The sequence below is a fragment of the Lissotriton vulgaris genome, chromosome 1_2 (assembly GCF_964263255.1).
Source record: "Lissotriton vulgaris chromosome 1_2, aLisVul1.2, whole genome shotgun sequence".
Lineage (NCBI taxonomy): Eukaryota > Metazoa > Chordata > Amphibia > Caudata > Salamandridae > Lissotriton > Lissotriton vulgaris.
Genome location: NC_141686.1, coordinates 114,881,661 through 114,900,937, shown reverse-complemented (window position 1 = coordinate 114,900,937; position 19,277 = coordinate 114,881,661). Strand labels below are relative to the sequence as shown.

The 19,277-nt window shown below is 42.2% G+C and overlaps 1 protein-coding gene and 1 pseudogene across 1 annotated transcript in view; one reads left to right on the top strand and one right to left on the bottom strand.

The window, feature by feature from the left end:
• Nucleotides 1-19,277, top strand: part of TMEM213 (transmembrane protein 213) — a 122,380-nt gene that overhangs the window by 86,593 nt on the left and 16,510 nt on the right. Inside the window, exon 2 of the mRNA XM_086952956.1 lies at nt 2,790-2,843. Within this exon, the coding sequence (XP_086809082.1) occupies nt 2,790-2,843 (54 nt within the window). The remainder of the gene's footprint in view (nt 1-2,789; nt 2,844-19,277) is intronic.
• Nucleotides 10,760-13,781, bottom strand: LOC147734658 (uncharacterized; annotated as a pseudogene).

Sequence of the window (19,277 nt, the reverse complement as noted above, 5' to 3'; positions counted from 1 at the left end):
ATTTGAAGTCTACTGTTTTGGTTACACTATTGCTTCTAGAATGTAACTAGCAGATACATATGAGCATTGTGACCCATAATATTGATGAACACCTGTTTGCTTGCCCTGCTTGGTGAGATTGCATACCTTTATATGACCCTGTGCTTTCAAGTTACCAGCAAACTTATGGTTACACAAGCAATGTTTTCAGGTTCTTTCTGGACATACGATCGAGTGGCTGAGTCAAGTCAACTCATACAGCATTATGTCATTTTTAACATGACTATGATTGTATGCTTGCTTCAGTGCAATGAATACCTATTCTCATACAGTCAAAACAAGCTAAAGCCACTGTGACCTATTACTGTCCTTGTATACAATATCAAGAACCAAAACACATTACTGTGGCCCTGTAATAATACGGATTGATGCTTACTGTAAAACAAAGCAATGTTATTATCCGGCGATATTTCTATTGTAATCTATTTTGGGAATTTCTCAAGCGCAAATCTAGCCCCAAAATGCAGCACCGTCACGCAGCATGAAGGCTAAAGCGATGTAGGTGGGCAAAGTCATCTGGGAAGGTTCACATGAAGTGCACCATTTTTACTGTGTTTTTTAAATAATTCTTTATATGGATTTTATACATTGCAGTGAGCATATCAACGAATAGAAAATTTTCATATATTGACACATGCGCCTTACTCAGTGTGAGCATTGCAGTTTTACTATGGTAGAGAACTGATGGATCAGCCGCACAGCACAGTACACACTTCATGTACAGGTTCACCAAGATTACATTTTTGACGTGGTTGCATGAATTAGATTTCAGTGAATCATAACTCAGTGTCTGTCCAATGATTGATGATAGAGAGGGGTGTGGACAGGGTACAGAGCATTAGGGGTGACAGTGGGAATCCTGAGCAGCTGCGGTGAATGCCAGAAGTAGCTAAAAGACAATCACTTAAAATACTCTGTGAACTAATCTACAGAGTAGACGTGTAGCAGGAAAAGGTTTTGAAGTCGCATGGGTGGGCAGCCATGAGGCAAGGAGAACTATATAGAACCTGTGGTAATGGTGGCCACCTCCAGGCGTTGCTCCTCCACCAAGAACCCACATTGGGACTTAAGGGCAAGTTGTACTAAGCATCTTAACAGTCGCAACTGCACCAATATCATTTTTGTGATGGTTAAAATGCTTTTTCTTGTGTACTAAAGTTTTTCTGACACCTAAAATGAAATTCCTAATGAATACTGATTTGGTATCTGAAATGACCGCGTTGTAAGCACTCCCACCAAATCAGTATCTAATGTATTGATCTTCTGCGACCGAAATACTGATATTTTTCTGACACCTTAAAGGCGGTGGTAACTGATAAGAAGGGGTCCTTCGGGGTTCCATTCCTCCTACTAAATGTAAAAAAAAAGGTTTTAAAAAACAAAAAACCATGGTGGTTTGCTATTCCCAGATGAATCCTAGTAAGTCACCTTTGCGACCTCATTAGGTAGGTCGGATTGTGACCCACTACAATTTCAGATTGTTAAGAACTCATTTATAAGTAACTTAGGTGGGTTATCAAAAATCTTTACCGATTACAAACATTCTGGTCGCAATTTGTGGCCAGCATTTTGCGACCAGGTATTCCTAGATCTGGCATGTAATCGTGACTCTCAATTTCAAAGGTAAAGGGCTAGCAATAGCCCTTTTACATCAGCAACATTTGTGTCGCTTCTAGAAGCTGCAAGGAAAGCGTGGTGGTCCGAGGCTAATGTTGCTGAGTAAAGAATTTCCCGATCTGCAGTGTAACTAGCTAATATGTCCTACGCGTAGCCGGTTGGATTACGTCACTGGTCCCTTTAGTGGGTGAAGGAGCGAATACCTCACAAACGGTAAAATGTAATGCGGCAACAAAGAGGCAATACTGGCAAAATAAATCACTGCAGCCCTTGGTAAAAAAAGCAACCACCGTATTGTAGAATTGAAAATATAGAAAAGACATTTGGCAACAAATTTATGCTTTTGGAAAACAAAATAGCCATATAAGCAATGGGCACAACTTTGGCCTAAAGTGGTTTAGAAAGAAACAGTGTTTTCCTTGCTTTGAAAACTGTCCCTTCCAAGAGAGTGCACTCTGAATATTGACCCCAGAATTTCGACGGGAGACAAAATTGAGAACAAAAAATCCCAAAAAGATTTTGATAGGTAAGCAAGTCAAGGTTTTCTAAACCTAACTCCACATATGTGTACCTAATCTGTACGAATATATGTTCTTTTTCAGCAGGTTCTTATTCCGCAGGGAATCACAACGCGGTCATTACAACGACCGTGCTGTGATTCCGTATACCATTACTCCGCAAGTCGTGTTCCGACTTGCGGAAGGAGGGCGCTGGATATTGGAATAGCATAATTTACTATTCCAACTCCAGTCTGTTCGGATGCTAGGTAAGGTGTTGGATTTTAAATCCAACACCTTCCCCCCTCCCCTGCAAGTCGTTCCGACTTGCGGAGTAATGGTATGTGTTGTGATTCCCTGCGGGGGAAAAAGATTTGCGGTAAAAGTTGTATACCAATCTGTACGTATACCTTTCAAGGGATATGGAGTTAGGAATTATAAATCTATACTTTCCCATATGCCTGGTGGCTACTCTAAAACAAGAACGGTTGTGGTGGTCAGGACGGCAGTGGTTGGCCTTTGATAATTAAAAACACTAAAAAAGAGAAAGTAAAAAAGGTACAAATAAGGAATACAGAATTCACATCACCTATGACCATAAATATGTAAGTCACCCTCTTGTATTTTGTCTTCTAGCGTCAACCAATGACACCATACATACTGGGAGCAACATCCTATCACAGTGCACAGGTAAGAGACATTTTTTTCATCACAACCCCACCAGAGATTCTTATGTTTCTTTAGCAAGAAAACATCATGCACCCATTGTGGAATCCATTTTGAATTTTGTTTTGTCCTGTGATACTCAATGATGACAGGACCTGCAAGATGTGTGTGAAGGTGTAATGACCTTGGATAAACTAATGTACCTTGGACCCTGCTGGCAAGTGGTATTTTAAGGGACAAAGTGGAAGTTTGAAGCCAGAACTCAAAATGACACACTATATTGTTCAGTGATCAAAACAAGTTTTCTGCTATGAAAATGTTTCTATTAATTTCACACTCAAAGAAAAGTAAGTGCCAAAACGACATTATTTTTTGATGCATTTCCATGAACCCATAGCTGCATATTTTAACAGCATTTTCTGCTCATATGCGCACTCCAGCGAACAGATGTGTGCAAAAGAAGCTATAAACTGGGGCCCTTTTAGCCGAGAATTAAGCACAAAATCCCAACTAATAGCTGTACAGAAATGGTCACCATGAAAAATGTGAATCCACATGGGCTCTTTTCTATAGACACATTTATTGACAAACAGCACAAGAAATGGTAAGCTCTTTCTGAGTAGCAACTTCCCTGCAACAAACACACAATTAACCAAACATTTCCTCAATGTACTTTGATGGGTTACATCCATCAAGAGATGTTTGCTTGTTTGCTTTCTATTGTATTGTTCTTACCTAAAAAATGGAGCGAGATGGAGGGAGAGGGCGAGAGAGAGAGTCAGAGCCAAACTCCGGGCTACTTAAGTAAAGTTTACTCTGATCTAATCGATTAAGATACATTTGTCAGATATTTGCATGCCTCTACTGTGTTTAGTTATCCTCCCCCTCTGATAAATTTACGGCCCAGACATCGGGGCCAGGTGTCCGGACCCCCAGAGTGGAAGATGCTAGGACTATGGGATTTAAGTCTTTTTGCTGAACCAGGACCTCCATTGAGCATTTGAGAGAGTCTCCAAGGTGGAAGGTTGTATCTCCATGAGTGCGAGCTCATCTCTACGCCCTTCAGCCGCTCAGCAAAGTCAAAAATCCTGAAAGACCAGATAGAAAATGCCAAAAATAGAACACAATGCTGCAATCTCCGCTTTGTGGGTTCCCTGAGGAGGTAGATGATTCCACAACGGAATGCTTTCTGGAATGCCAGATCACAACATGGGCGCCTGGTGATCAGCTTTCCACCTGCTTGGTCATTATACAGGTGAATAGATCCCTCCCACTCCACACCTCCTGATTGAAAAGCTATTGAACTACAGGGAGCAGAATGTGGCCCTTAGAGTGGCTCACGGAATAGTGGAGCAGTCATTAAATAGAGTCGCATCATCATTTTTTAGACTATTGCCGGCTTCTGCAGCAATTGAGGAAACCATATGATAAAGTCAAGCTGAAACCCAGGTCACTCAAATTCCAAAACATGCCCATATACCAAGTAAAATGTAGGGTAATCTATGACTTCAGATTAATTGTTTTTGACACTTCAGAAGCTGCATAGGAATGGGCGCTGGAGCAGCGACCACTCCGAAGCAAACCCTCCCACCATGAGGCTCATCAGCCTTGCAGAATGACTTGAGACATGACGTTCTGGGGGATGTAGAAAATCACACAGGCAGCAGTGACTGACTTCAAGAGCACAGAAATCCTCTCCCGCTAAGGACGCACCTCCTGATTCCTTCCTGTGTCAGGAACAGGACTCGACATATGGTACTTGGTCTCAGCAAGACACAACCAGGGGCATCACCAGGGTTGGAGACTACTGAATAATTGACTGCTGTAACCCATTACATCTAACCTGTCAGCATTACTGTATCTTTCCACGATGCTCCTGCACGGTTACATTGAGGACTCTAATAGGACAGATGCCTCTGGGGTGGAAGTGTAGGGTCGGGGTTATATGAGGGGAAGGGATTGTTCTTGAGTTGGCCTATCTGGGCTTCCAGTTTGTTGGTTGTTTTGGTATATATACTTTCTAACACAAAACAGCACCTGCTCTTTATACACTTCCCACGGCCATGCTGCAAAAATCTTTTTAGGAACCCCTGCTTTCAATCCACAAGCCAACATATGTCTATTGATGTTACTCTTCTAATGTCATGTATGCTTTTACAATCATGACGTGAAATGTAAATGGCCTGAACAAATGTATCAAATGAGTGGCAGTCTTAAGATTTCCAAAACGTCATGCTCCTGCTACTTTGCTGCGGCAGGAGACCCACTTGTTGGGCAACAAATGCCCCCTTCTTGCACGATACGGGTGAGACAGACTCTACCATACTAGATATACCAAATGATCTAGATGTGTGGCGATCCTCCCACACAGAGCGTTTTATTTTGCTGTTTCAAAAGTGACACCAGACCTTGGTAGGTATTTTGGGAACTCTTGAAGGTAGCCTCTATAATTTACATAGTATTTTTGTTTCCCCCCTCCCCCCGCCTCCACACCACAAGCCCAACCATGAGAAACATAATGATAAAGTGCCGCAGTTACCCAAATGAACTACCATTTTTGGGCGGTGATTTTAACCACATTATGAACCCTGAGGTAGACTCCAACTGCACCTAAAGTGATGAAGAGCAGACATATAGCAGGGCTATGAGATTGGGTTGATGGTCTAGGTCTTTTTGATGCATGGAGGGCATGGAATCTTCACTCTTCAGCATATACTAATTTGCAACTGCACATAAGATGATGTCTCATATTGACTTGATATTGTTCCACGCCATTGATCTTTCCCACGCGACTGATTCTTTTGCTCTACTCTGGAGTATTTCCGACCACACTCCTGTAGTATTGCACTTTGGTTCTCGGGGGAATACCTCTGTCCGTGTTGGTGGCTCAACATCTGTCACTTAGTGGATGAACAACTCAAGCAATTTCTGGTCCAGCATCTTCAATCTTATCTTGACTTTAATAAAGGAACGGTGGCCTCACCAGGAAAGCTTTGGGGGGCTGGGAAGGCTACTCTCTAGGGAATCACCAGATCATACTTGACAGGCAAAGAGAGAGAGAAACGTTGACAGATAGCCGTGCTGGAAACTAGTATTATGTCCTTAGAACTTAGTACTCAAGGTCAACAGAATAAGCAGGCACAACACTGTTGAGACCTTGAGAGGATGTCCCAATGATAACTTTCTCTTAAAGTGGCTCGCCAATATTTTGCTTTAGCCATAGAACCCCTAGCAGTGTGGGTCAGAAGCAATTCACAGATTTGGGGATTCAATTGGTGTTTCGCGGTGGAAGACCGAATTGCGCTTTATGTGAGAATGCCCTCCTATTTCTCTCTCAACCCTCCCTCATGGGTCCTCATCTACTCCGGATGTTGACCCTTTAAGGGGAAGCTTCCAGCCTCCAGGTTAACTGATCCAAATCTCTTGGGGTTCTGTTGAAAGGGGATAGTGATACAGTGTACTAGTAATCACAGCTGACTTTCCACAGACTTAGCTTTCACTATATGTGGCTTCAATAAAGCCCTAGAGCCCAACCTAACATGGAGCTTGAATTTGAGACCTCTACTGGCCAGACTGACCACCCATCTCACCGCATGGGCTAGACTCCATCTCAAAATTCTCAGCAAAGTAGCTCTGTTTAAGATTATGGCATTACCACTTCCCCCCTACCCATGCCCAATGATTGGGTGTTTGCTAAATTATGACCCTTTCTATTGTTGATTCATCCCTCACAATTAGCCTTTGGTAAATATGTTCAGTTGCCATATGATGGAGGAATGAGCATGGCAGATGTGTGTTTGTATTATTGGGAAACACAAATGTTTGTTGAGTAGGGGATGGCACAACTCAGCCTTACGACTGGAGGTGGCACTAGTGGGATGAGATAATATTCTGGGATTGCTGTATAGAAACCCTATCCCAAAGACTCTCCAAGGTATTACTAAGGCAGTCCCGCTTGTGTGGAGAGTCGAGTTGTGATGGACTGGATGGGATTGGAAGACTATGCTTGAAACAACTTTATGGCGGGCAGGTGGTTGCATCACTCAGCATACCTTCAGTGCTTTGACAAATGGGATCTTATTGGCCTGTCCACGGTGGGGGGACATTTGGCAGGTATCACACATGAAATCCTTCCAAAAGCTTCGGGCCAAATCCAATTTACACAAATCTCCATTCTAGCGCTACTCACAATTTAACCATGCTCTCATGTCACATCAGGAAGCCTTTGGTGATCTACCTTAATTTAGTCCATCACAGCAAAGATCCTTGTGGGCCCTTTAGGGAAAGGAGGGTTATCTTAGATGTATTTGTCCCTAGTGCTTAACTCCCCTGACCTCTCCTTGAACTTGACGACTCGTTGGTAGGAGAGGTTGGATACATTTGATGATTCCGACTGGAGAGATGCATGTACGTCCTAAGGGTGCTAACTTTCTCCTCACGACACAGACTCATTCATCTTAAATACCTACAGCTGGTCTATCTAACATCAGTGAGACTACAGTGGGCGAATAGAATATCTGCACCTGCTTATTTCTGCTGTCAAAAGGAGCAGAGGCACTTTTCTCACATGGATTGGGAATGTCTTGTCAACGCACATTACTGGCAGAGTTTATTTATCCCTCTCAAAGGGGTTCTGGGGGGAATCATGGAACCGTTGCAGAGTATTACATTGTTGGGCACTGTTAAAGGTTTTGAAGAAAGCTGTGGTGATCAAACCTTTATTGTAATTGGCACTATGTTTGCCAAACAGGAATTGCCAAATACTGTATGTCTCCAACTCCCCAATCCATGGCCACTTGGCGGACAGTGATGTACTGGTATGGAAAACAAGAAGAACCCCTCTACATATCCTAGGGTAGCCCACAAAAGCACAAGAACGTTTGGGGGAAATGATGGGCATATCATGATCTTGGCTAGAATGTACTTGGATTTCCTCATTATGTATTTCATTGTGGGTACTACTTTACTCTGATGGCAGTGTGTCTATCGTCTTGCTATTGATGTCTTTAAAACAATAACATTTGTTCATAAAGAAAGTTACCCTTTCCTTGATTTCTGTGTTCAGCTTGATCTATTGAGGATCTTCCTGCTTTTATGTAACTTCGATCTAAAAACCGGTGATAACTTTACTTGGCTTGCTACTGAATCCACCACAAAGCATCACACTAGCATCACTGCATTTCGTTTCAGAATAAAAATATTGGAAGGTAGACTCACCCTGGCAAAGAAGCCCACCCAGAGGACCATTTTATGTTTTCCTTTTTCACTCCCCCTAAAATATCAAGGATCCAACACCCCTCTTAAAACTGAGCCCGGACAAGGAAATCCCTAATTCTTCCTAAATCAAAAAAATCTAATATTGCAATTGAATCATTGTGACCAGTTCTTTCAAATTACCTATGTTGAGTCCGTAGAGAAAATACTTGTTTGCTAAAATACATTTTTGGGGAAAGTAAATGTTAAGGAAGACTCATGCATGAGAATCTCCCTTTGTGAGAACAATACATGTTTCTTTTGATACCCGAGGTTGAAAATTGAAAGTGAATCTCCCCTCGGTCATATCAAAGCCAATTTTACCAGAAGAGTCCGATTAACAAGTGTATTCACCTCATCATGTCACTCATTCCCAATTCTAAGTCCTCCCAGTACTTGTTCACATCCACTTCAGTCATAAGTGGTATTGCTAATCGCGGAACGCTATTGCGACCATGGAATGTGAACTAAAATTGAACCCCACACTCGCTTTTTACCCTCTCAAAGAATTGGGCTTCAATTCTCTATCTATAAAATTTGGATATTTGGATATTCACACTCCATTCAGAAACAACTACCCTAATAAAAACCTCACATCCTCTTCGTGTGAAAAGCGCATTGAGATACCCTGATGTGTCCTTATAGAAAGTCTACCCTGACTTATGCGTGTCACCTCCTGGTCGGTGTCTGTACATTATTCCTGTTCCTAGACTGTGAGGGCTACCTCGTTTGTATAAGAGACAATTGAAGCTGTGGATTTTTGAATTGCAACGTGTGGCAGAGGAGTTGTTTTGAAACCTACAGAGTGATGCCAATCAACTTTACTCCATTCATAGACTTGTCTCCCATTCAAGGTTAAAAAGAGTTCACTATTCAGCTATGATCCCCTAGAGTCGGCTGTTAAGTTATAATATGTGTGATCCCCCAGATTGAGCTTCAGCCGAGGAGCAGAGCATGCCTGTAGAACACCAGTGAGTGACTTTGTGAGAAAGAGTAGCATATGACACCGAATGCAGGCCAAAAAACATTGAACCTCGGAATAGAAAAAGAGTAGGTTCCGATGAAACATACAAACTGTAATTCAGCATCTGTAATTTACCTGATCACATATCCCTGGACACTTTATTATTTATGCATGACAAGTGGGAGAGTCAAAACACGATTTGGGGAACACCATAACAATTTACGTTTCAAGGAGAATACAACAAAATTGTTTAACCACTACATAATAACAGGGCACACATAACTAGACTTGAAATGGCTAGTCATTGGCCAAGTGGAGAATCCGGGACCAACAAAAATATTGCTCAAACTATTATTCAAAACAGGAACAAGGGTGGATCTATAGATAATCTACAAACAGAGTCGTTCTAAATGATGAGATTGTCCTGAATTAGTGAGCGGGGGGGGGGGTCTAGGGTATTTCCTGACTTTCCAGGTGTAATTCTGTGCAAGTTTAATATCTTAATGAAATAGTTTATAAGATAATCCATTTATTTGATTGCCCACATGACCCACTCAAGATACTAAGTCCCCTGGGATATCATGGGTATATAGTTGCAATTTGCATATTATTTATCCACATACTTTGATGATCCTAAAAATCTTAGATATGGTCTTTGACATGGCATACACCCAGCTTTATAGAGCAATAAGCACATATAACCCCTTGAGTCAAAAGTACAAATGTCTATGCCCTTGTGCCTTCTTTCCCATATTAATAAAGATTTTGTACAAAGAAACCAAAAACTAATATTGATGGGTTAAACAAGAGCAACAAATGGTTCATGGTACATGGGTTTAACATCACATGCTGGTTTTGTGATGTCATGACATGTGACTCCACAAGCCAAGCGCCATGACATATTGACACGAAGAGGCCAGAAGCCGGATGGGATCTTTGACGAAGGAAGTGAATGTCAGGTTGTGTTTTGCTGTTGACCAGCACAACAACAACTTATTAAGTCAATTGTACCTTTTTTCCCTTTTTTGCTCCCAGAGTGTGACTATAAGTTCTGCCCATCTCATAACTGTTAAGATTTCAGATTGCTATGTTTGACATTTTCATAATTTAAGTGTAATCATAAGTGACATTTGAAAGACCATGAGTGACACTTTCTCGCATGCAAAATCAAGCAATGATGACGAGGGAAAAATGTAAATATCAGAAATTACACCCATCTGAGCAACAAGAAACTCCAAGATGATCTTAAAACTGCTGCGAAGCACCAGAAATTGAAGGGCACTAACCTGGTGCCCCTGTAACCTGATCGTACTGTTAAACGACTGTGTAACCATGATATTAAACATTAAACAAGTCTTTCAGAGGCAGTACTTTATTAAAGTTCAGTGCACATACGCATAAACACTCAGTTAAATACAAAAATACTTACTAAATGAAACAGGTTGCCATTTGCATTATAAAATAAACAGTATACTTTTAAAGGCCACTTGTACATAACGTCTAGACCAAGTACAACACCTGCCCAACTTGACAAAACTTAAAATAGGAAAACACACAGCCCAGTACGATCATTCACAGTGTCGAGTTAAAAGTATCAGAGGCTAACAGTGACATATTCCTTACAAAAACCTTTATCAGGATTATGGGCACTTATATATGAAACCAAATTAACACAGGCTAAGATTGTATTACGTGCTTCCACGCAACTTGTTGTACTCCCATGTCACAGTTCTTGCCTTCGTTTTGATGGTTTCATGGAAGATGGAGAGTATTTATAACATGTTTCACCTTGAGGTCTGTTCATTTGAAACATTAATATAAAAGACATTGTTCTCTCAAGTGATAAACTGGGGCAGAATTTGGTTTCATTCTTTGTTATTCTTGAGAACACCTTTTCTTCATCAGCATTGCATTGGGCAACTAAAAGGTAAGTTTGGCTACTTCTGATAGAAGGATAAACTTGCCTTTCTGAGGGCCAACAACAGTAAATTTTGTGACAAGGGAATGGCAAATCATATCCATCATGGAAGTGACAACCTCACCAGTACCACAGTTCATTTTAATAGCAGCTCTTTCTCTTGCATTTATTGATATGTCCTCAAAGTTGATGATTTGGTATTTTGCAAATTTTTACTCCAAGCAAACTAGGTCCTGCTCTGTGAACTCTACTCAACCAAGAATAGCACTCTATAAAAACCATTTGTTTGTTTCTGAAAAAAGTGAAAGATCTGTGCATGCTTGAGCACATTGTCAATAACTGGAAGGACTTTCATAGCATACTTTACTCCATTCTTGTGGAAGCTGCGTACTGCTTCATAGAAAGCTTTCTGGGTTCCCGGATCAATGTCCCCACTTTCTAGCACGTTTCTTAACTTGCCAGGCACAAAGAGGCCAAAATACAGACCTGAATCTGGGATCAGGCATTCTTCTGATATAAAATCAAGTAAATTGGCATCTGGGCTCCCCCTGAATGACTGTATGACATCTACATGAAACACTCTACCCAAGAGAGCAACAAAAAGTTCAATCATGGCACCATATAGGAGGGGAATGGCTGGGTGTTCCCTTTTTGAAGCAAAAGGTTAAAATTAACAAAAGCAGGCAACACATTGTGAAGAAATAGACAGAAGATCTCAATCACAGGGCTCTCAAAACTCAGAACAAGTTTCCTTAACCTGGCCCTGCTAGTTCGAACGCAGAGCAGCAAACTCAAGAATCGGTCTATTCAAACAAGTGGGCATTCCTAACCACCTCACAGAAATTAATATCAGCATATGGCGGTAATCAGAATCAACAAATTGGCAGAATTCAGTATACGCATTCCTACATTTTGAAGAATAGTCATAAAAGAAGTAAACTTCTACAAGCAATTCTTCTATAGCAAAAGCGTTCAACCTGGAACAGAAAGCAGAAGCTGCATGGGATGCTGTACTGTGAGCCACGTAGCATGGACAAGCCAGGAAATACACATTAGGATTCAAAGATGGTACCCTAGTTTTAACTGAGTTATGCATTCCCACATTCACTGAGGCACTATCTACACCAAAGCCAATACAATTTTCCCAAGGAATGGAATGCTTTCCCATAACATTAGATACTGCAGTACATATACCTTCAGCTGTACTTTTCTTGCTTAAACACATGTCAAGAAATTTGCAGCATACCAAACCCCGCTTCATATCAAAAATAGATACAGTTATGGGGTTAATTTTTTCAATGCCTTCATCGTTGCTACCATCAACACACAGCCTCAAAGTTGAGGATGTCATATCAGCCACTAATCCGGTCAACAACTCTAGTGCAATAGCATCATTTAACCCTTCCACTGCAGGGCTAATTTCCCCGCGGTGCGGAGGGGAGCCGCGCGCGGCGCCACTGTGCTCATGACGAGCCCAGGCTCATCATGCAGCACGGTGCTCGTGTGCTCATGACGAGCCTGGGCTCGTCATGAACCCGCCCGCCCAATGGAACGCTCAGCACAGCGGGGGAATTAGCCCCGCGTGTGAGCGTTCCACGGCTCATGACGAGCCCAGGCTCGTCATGAGCACACGAGCACCGTGCTGCATGACGAGCCTGGGCTCGTCATCAGCACTGAAGGGGTTAATACACAGATTGCTTTTGTTCTAGCACAAGCATAACCCTGCACAGTTTTAGAATCTGGCAAATATGTCCTTATGAGGCTACCCAAATGATCAGAAGCAGTACAGGGCACATTGTGCTCAGCCAAAAATACTGTGAATTTTATTTCCGCCTCTCTGGCAAGGGAGTCTTCACTGGAACTCTTCGTTGACACGTAGCCTGAGATGGGCTTCATTTTAATCTTTTTGCCCTGAAGGGATGTATGAACTTTACCATTAATATGGCGTTTCAGATCAAACTTTCCTTGATCCCCACAGGAGACATTCTTCTCACAAATCAAGCAACAGAAGGCAAATGGATCGGTCTTAACAGGAGCAGTGATCCCTGCAGCTAAAAAGAATTTCCAAAATTATGATTGACCCCTCTGAGTTTTAGCCTACGAGAATTTTAAATTTAAACACTAGTGCATACAGTGGCTAGGCTGTTCACAAGCATCTACTGACCACGCCTAAGGCAGGCTGCTGTAGTATAACACAAAATGTCTGTGCTATGCATTATGACATTTGTTGAGGGCTGACTAGACACTGTTTACGAAAGGGCACCTAGCAGTGAATTGAGCATCCCAGGCACCTTCATCCCACTGACATGAAATATAGAAGTCCAGTTTATCATAGTGTAGCACTCCCACGTGATTAACTGAAAAGTAAATTGTACATAGAGAGAAATTGAAATGTGAAATGTCCAGGAACACACAATGTGTGGGAGCCTTTATTAAAATTTTAGTCTCCTAAATACCTGATGTACATAGTAGAAAATATACATTCTCTTCGTATAATGAAAGGGAAACAAACATATGCGAAAACAATTGACATTGTGCATTGACTCTTAACATATATCAGTCAACTCAAAACTGATCGAACTAAACCTAGGTGGCAGCATAGGGTTGCAAAAAAAACATACAAGGAAATAGTTATGCTATTGTTAGCACACTTTAAAGTATATAACCTGATTTAACCCCATCTGTATTGCTCTACTTGCATCCACAACAGGTCAAATTTACTTCGATAGTAGCGTGCCCCAGATTTCTTCTTGCTAGATTTCGCCTGGCTACCAACTTTTCCCTTTTTGGAAGTCATAGCTGAAGCACAGGGCTCAGTGTCAGACATTATTCTGCCAAAACAGGGAAGGGAAAGAAACTCAAATATGCCCAACATTCTACATGTATGACCAACAGGGAGAGGAGTTGGCCTAATGGCTAGGGCGGTCGACCTCGAATCTGGGGAACCGGGTTCGAGTCTCAGCAACAATGCTGAACATCCTGTGGTTCTGGGCAAATCACTTAATCTCCCAGTGTCTAACAAAAAATGAATGTGTTCTCATGTAACGCAACTGGTGCTCGTGTAAATTGCTCCGATACCTGATACCTTCGGGTCAAGCTCATGATATATAAAACTCTGTGAAAAAAACAGGGATAAAGCCTTGTTTCACCAATCCATGATGCGGTCATAGTGAAGCTGCAGTCCAGTAGGTGTAGCCTCCCAACTGATAGGTTTGAGAATTTCTTCTTGTCAACCTATTGTGCTCCTGAGCTCCATTGGATTTTACTCCATGTAAGAAAGCTATTTTGACTGTTCACAACTATTTGGCATTAAAATATCTCTCATTTCGTATAAGTCAGGCTTCTTTTAAATTCAAGCCACTGTTCTACCCTCTGGAAATATTAAATGATGCCCTTTCGCCAATACCACTGTGTCTGTACCTGTGGTACACCGCCAAAGTCCAAAGTTAAAAGAGTTTAGTACTCACAGCCCCCCTTGTGAGCCGCTGACTGTTCTGCTATGCAGTGTGCAGTGACTGGTCCTGTTCAGTGTAGTCCTACAAAGATTTCACATGCACTGCAATGATGGTGGACAACAAATATCTATAAACACACACACAAAAAAACACAATTTGAATTTACTGGTCCAGATTAATAATGAAGGTTTTAAGCATACGTATAAGATTCATGATTGTACTCAATGCAGTATTATAATCCAGAATGCACCATATCAATACAAATTAACATTGTCAGCAAATTGAATTCAATCTGGCACAGGATCATAAGAGACATAAGAAAAATTGTTCCCAGCCACTGCTTCTCCATTTGCCAGCTCCCACTGTGCCACAGCTCAAAGGCACAGATCGAAAAAGACCAGTTAATAGGATGACACATCTTGGGAAGTAACGCCACAATATACTGAGTCATCTGGCCAGACAGTATCCATGTTAATTTGAACACAATTCGCTTTAAAAACTCACCACGGGATTGCTGTGTTTTTAAAATGCTGAGAATTGTGAAGGCAGGCTTATAATCATGGATGCCTTCGCCTAGTACTGCTTTTCTCTACTGCCTATGCACTGCATAGGGTGAGAGGTTACTCAGATCTGCTTTGCACACACAGGTCATGCCCAGGCAATGGCTGGGCCATGGGCAGGCCAGTCATTGCCCACAGGAGGCTGGGTTGGGATCCCCTCTTGGCTCTGGCCTTGAAAACAGGTAGCACTTTTAACTTTCTATTAGCTAGCTTGCTAATAACCTATTGGCATTTTGTCCCCCATATTGATATGCTATCCTCAGTCCTTCTCTCATGTTGGAAGGGCAGTGTTTGATTAATGCAGATTTATGGCTCTTGTGTGTGCTCCCCAGTGACATTCTCGTAACACTTCTCTAGGGAAATGCAAATTAGGCTGCAATATCAAAACAATCTCTGAGCCCAAAACCAGCAGTATGGATGCCTTTTTGGAAAGGGCTTTTGGGATATTTCAAAGATAAGCTCTCTGGTGGAAAGACACTTTTCTAGTGACTTAAGCAATTCAACTTGCATGACTCTGTTGCAACCTGAGGATATAGCCTGCGCCCCCCTGGAGGAGGAAAGTTTGACTTAGGGAATGGGCTCGGACTTGTGCCTTTTTAGTTGAAGCTGCAAATTTGAACTCCTTCTCATCTCAACCACCTGGGTCCATGGCAAAAAGAAAAAAAGGAGCTCAAGGAACTATACCATACAGCAGTGAGGCTCATCTTTCGAAGGATCATCCCTTCGAGACAACAGGGGGAAGGGAACGTTCCCACATGGGATACGTTTTGTGCTACTTTTAAATCTTTGACTGAAAGCTGCCTGAGCCATTGTTTGAATGGCTTGACGCCTTGGAAAAATCAATTGGTTTAGTTACAACCAACCTTTTGAAACCCTCTTCTATAGGTGGGGAGCCTAACCCTGATGTACATATAGATCCAGCTCACAGGCAGGCTCTTCATTTAGAACCTGTCCCAGTTCATGCCTCTCCAGTCCAACCTAAGGATATACCTGCAGCAGTATTTAATCAAAGGAGTACTAATTCCATAGGGCAGCTCATTAAGGGGCTATATATAGGCAGAATAGTTATTCTGACAACCGTCCCTTAGCATCAAGGGCCCATATTTGGTTTGGCCCTTCTACATCTCGACTCTGATTCAACTTATGACCAGAAGCTTCCCGATACGTGCTAGCGTTGGCCAATAGTCTGGTGCTGTTATCAGGGGCCACAGAATCGACATCCCAACTCAAGAACAAGGTTTGCCATTAGCACTCTCTACACACCCGTTTTATTGCCATAAATGATGATAATATACTGTTTGTGAGGAGAGCGGCCTGGGTTGGCGACTTGACAAAGAGGTTTAAGGGAGACAGTTTTGTCATAACCTTTAACAGCTCGCTTTATCCAGAAGCCTGCTACTACAGGCCTTCCCGAGGCCAAATTAAACCGATTGCATTAGGATACTAAAGTTACGTTTTTTTATAGTTATCTGCACCAGCCCTGAACTAGCAGCCCCCTAGAAGGCAAACACAGCCTACACTCCTGTCAGCAGATCCCATCCCAGCTTTTAACAGTTTACAACCCCCAACAGAACCAACATCAGATTGACTGACATGAGGGGCAACAAGATACGAACGTTGAGGCTGATCGGATAGATCTTGCCCAGTTCTCAGTGGAGCTTCAATCCTCACAGAACATGCTGATTGGAGCCAAGACCCACTGAACCTCAACATCGTTAGCTGGAGCATCTCTGGCATTGCAACTAAGATAGCTGAGAAAGATTGGCAACTATTCATGAAAAATATAATATCATCATGTTACAGGAGACATGAGCCCGAAGTTCAATAACCATGCCATGCAATGCAATGCCAACCTCTCTGTCTTCTTCTGGTCACCCTAGGGGCAGCCTCATGACTCTATCTAAAGGTATCATGAACCTTTACGATCCAGGGAAACACATTTTCTGGGCCGTTTGTTCCAGGCACTCGACTATCTTCTTTATTTTATGATGAGGTACGCTCTAAATTATAGATATGTGGCACTGAAATTTTATTCTCAGCCCTTAAGATCCTTTGAAACAGATGTAGCACCATCCAACAGTATTTTAACATCATTTTAGAGGAATGGTTTAGTGCGAAATTAGTAACAGTTTTGCATTTACCAACTCCATCCCAGCAGGGTCCACTGGCCAGCCTTGCTTAAAAATGGATGCGCGTGGAACTTGACTTTGAGTGTTTGCTAGATTTTGATTTGTGTAATGTATCCGAAATTGTAGTTGAGCTAGATAAACAATTAGACACCTGGGTGGGAGTGGACAGAGGGACTGTCATCGATAATGTGTTTGTCCCTAAAGCTATAAATAGTTACGTTCAGTTAGAGGGAACAAGGGCCAACGCCTAAAGAGACCATAACGTTAACGTTTTAGGATTAGCCACACTCGACAATGCCAAAGGTAAGTACATTAAGAGAGCAATGTTTGGACGGCGACACGTGAAGTTCTTTTATGGTGTACAACAGTGCAATGTTTCCAGAATTGAAGTTATATATCAAATGTCAATAAAAAGGTTTGTTAAAAAAAAAGGAGAAAGCAATGGTTGTCACACTCAAGGACAAGGGCCTGAGACTGCAGTAGAAGAGTGTGGAAATTCCTTTGTTTTTTAGGTCGAGCCTAGCGCAGCGTGCATGCGCTGCTCTATGGGAGGCTTCTTGTGAGCACTCCAAACTTCTCGGCGCGGCTAGGACTTCTCCCGTGCATTAGGTTGGTTGTTGCCTGTGTCAATAATTTTTTTATAGCCTGCAATTGGCTATATGCGGGCCCATGTCCCACCTCTTTAGCAAATGCTCGCTCCCACACTGTTTGGCTTGCGGAAGCGAGAAGCGGCCCGCAGGCTGTCTGCTGCATTCCTTACATTCCTTACAGTGTGCACGTACTACTCGCGGTCTTCTTGTCTTTCTCTTTGTGTTTCCACCCGGGGTCTCTCTGAGCATATTTGTTACAGTGCGCACGCAACACTTGCAAGCTTTCTTTCTTTTCTTTCTCTTTGTGTTTCCCCGCTTTTATGTTGTATAACGTCAGCTATCAGTTATCGTGTACACGACACATGCCTAATATTGTAGGTAATCTTATTTAAGTAACTTGTCTTAAATAAAAATTAAAGGGTATGAGAGGGAGCTGTTTGCATGGGCGACGCTGTTATAACACCAAGCTGTTTACTTGTTAATTGTGGTCCTGTGATGCAAATGCTTTCTTTCTTGATATCCTCCTTCACTTAAGGAGGTGATGACATTTTTTAGAGATTGTAGTATTGTAGTATTGTCTTGGTCCTCTTATTCAGATTTTGACGCTCTGTGACCCGGCCGCTTTTTCCATGATGCCATGAATGACTGTTAGACCTCATCACAACTCCTGACGCTGTTGCTCATTCCACTCCTCTCACAAGCTCTTCTTGGTGTTAGTTTGTAAATACAGATTCTGGCCCGGCATACAAATCGAATGCCAACCTTACTTCTGAATAGTATGAAGCGGTTTTCTCTTCAAACCTTTTCACACTCGGTGGCAGAGGATGTGGCCTAACGGACAGAGCTGCCGGTTTTGGTCCCGGGGAACCAGGTTCGAGTTACAGCATCGCCTCAATATCCTGTGATTCTGGGCAAAGCACTTAATCTCTCAGTGGCTACCAAAAATGAATTTTTCCTTGAGTAACGCAAATGTATCCTGCTGAAACAAGAAGGGAGTCGATGGGAATCCTAATCAGACCATTTTTATTTGTTTTTGTTAGACTTCTCATCTAAAAAGTCAGTCATTATTTTCTTGTCCATGGCGTCCAATGAGCTATTACACAAGATGCAAAGTGGTGCAGATAAGCCTGGTAATGCTTCAATTCATGGCTGGACAGCACCCAGGATAATGTACCGCATGACTAACCACTTATAAGGTACCATTGTAAGTAAATACCTAACGCTAGTCAATGAGCATTTGTTAGGTGATACCTGCTCTGGGGAAACAATTATTAATGCTTTTCTTAATGTGGGATGTCGCATTAGGAATTCACTCTTGTCCACAGATATTAAACCAACCAAACATGCTGGGCTAGTTAGATAAGGCCTGTAGGGAAGCTAACAAGTCCTTAGCTAAGGCCTTAAGCATGAACCCTGCCGTCAGGGAGGCTATAACGAGGTGTCGGGTCGTATGTAAAACTAGCCAAAAAAAGAGGAAATTCGCCTTAAGGGAAGAAACCTAGGAAACCCTAATCCAGTCTTGCCATAATAACAAGGATTATTGCTTTAAGACCTGCATACTTAGTTTTATTAATATTATCTGGGCAGAC